The sequence below is a fragment of the Aplysia californica genome, unplaced genomic scaffold (genome assembly GCF_000002075.1).
Source record: "Aplysia californica isolate F4 #8 unplaced genomic scaffold, AplCal3.0 scaffold00474, whole genome shotgun sequence".
Taxonomy (NCBI): domain Eukaryota; kingdom Metazoa; phylum Mollusca; class Gastropoda; order Aplysiida; family Aplysiidae; genus Aplysia; species Aplysia californica.
This window is the reverse complement of record NW_004797744.1, coordinates 609925-611441: the sequence shown is the minus strand read 5'-3', so window position 1 is coordinate 611441 and position 1517 is coordinate 609925. Positions and strand designations below refer to the sequence as shown.

General features: G+C 44.0%; 1 protein-coding gene across 1 annotated transcript in view; it reads left to right on the top strand.

The window, feature by feature from the left end:
* Nucleotides 1-1042: 1042 nt before the first annotated feature.
* LOC106012725 (unconventional myosin-Ib) overlaps nucleotides 1043-1517 on the top strand; it is a 6925-nt gene continuing 6450 nt past the window's right edge. Inside the window, exon 1 of the mRNA XM_013086509.2 lies at nucleotides 1043-1218. Within this exon, the coding sequence (XP_012941963.2) occupies nucleotides 1043-1218 (176 nt within the window). The remainder of the gene's footprint in view (nucleotides 1219-1517) is intronic.

The following is a 1517-nucleotide window of genomic DNA, read 5'->3' as shown; positions in this document are numbered from 1 at the left end:
TGTCTGTCTGTCTGTCTGTCTGTCTGTCTGTCTGTCTGTCTGTCTGTCTGTCTGTCTGTCTGTCTGTCTGTCTGTCTGTCTGTATGTCTGTCTGTCTGTCTGTATGTCTGTCTGTCTGTCTGTCTGGAGAATCAACAGCAGAGATTCCTGCACCAACAGATCTATTTGAGTAGATGACTTTTGTGTGTCTGTATGTGTGTGTGTGTGTGTTTATGTGTGTGTGTGTGTTTGCCTGTCTGTCTGTCTAGTTAACCTACAGCAGAGGATCCTCCACCTGCGGATCTGTGTGAGTTGACTGTCTGTCACTCTTTCTGTCTGTTTGTCTGTCCGTCCGTCTCTCTGTCTGTCAGTGTGTCTGTCTGTCTGCGTGTCTGTTTGTCTGTCTGTCTGTCTGTCGACGTGAGTATGCTGTCTATGTGTCTGTCTGTCTATGACTCTCTTGCTACCCTTTCGTCACAATACGATCGATTCGACTCGCGACTTTGAAAAACAAGCCTGTTTGATTTTTTTAAGGAGACAGTCGAATTTAGTTGAATTCAGTCGTATTGTACCATATTGATCGATTAATTTGGCCCCTCCCTTGAAGGAAAATCTGCTGGACTCAAATCAAGCAAATCAAATTGGCAGTGTACACGGGCTGTAACACAGGCAGAAGCGATTGATAGATCAACTCTTTCTAGCAGTTTTTTTAATGAACAATTGTTACATTGACGAATACGAAGCCATTTAACAGCTAGAATGCTCGTTGTTTTTTCTTTTACTGTATGGAATGGTTTTTTAAAACGTATATATTTTGCATGCAAGATTCCATGCTATAATAATTATGATGATAGTGAGTGGTGACAATAATGATGTTGATGATGATGATGGTGGTGGTGATGATGGGATGATGATGATGGTGGTGGTCGGTGGTGGTGGTGGTGGTGGTGATATGATGATGACGAGGATGATGATGATGATGATGATGATGATGGTGATGATGATGGTGATGATGATGGTGATGATGATGGTGATGATGATAATAATCATGACGATTATGACAATGATAATGCCGGTCATGATGGGTGTTTTCATTCTCTCAATCTTTCCCTCCTGTCCACAGACGTACATCGGCAATGTGGTGGTGTCGGTCAACCCTTATGAGAAACTGCCTCTCTACACACACGGGGTGATAGAGGAATACAGGAGTAGGAACATCTACGAGCTGCCCCCACATATGTGAGTGTCTATGTGTGGTTGTATGTGTGTGTGTGTCTGTGTGTGTTTGTGTGTGTGTCTGTGTCTGTTTGTTTGTTTGTATGTGTGACTGTCCATGACAAACTGCCTCTCTACACACACGGGGGGATAGAGGAGCACAGGAGTAGGAACATCTACGAGCTGCTCCCACACATGTAAGTGACTCTCTCTTTCTATCTCTCCCTCTCTCTCTTTCTCTCTCTCTCTGTCTCTGTCTCTCTCTGTATCTCTGTCTTTCTCTGTCTCTCTCTCTTCTCCCTCTCTCTCTCTCTCTCTCTCTC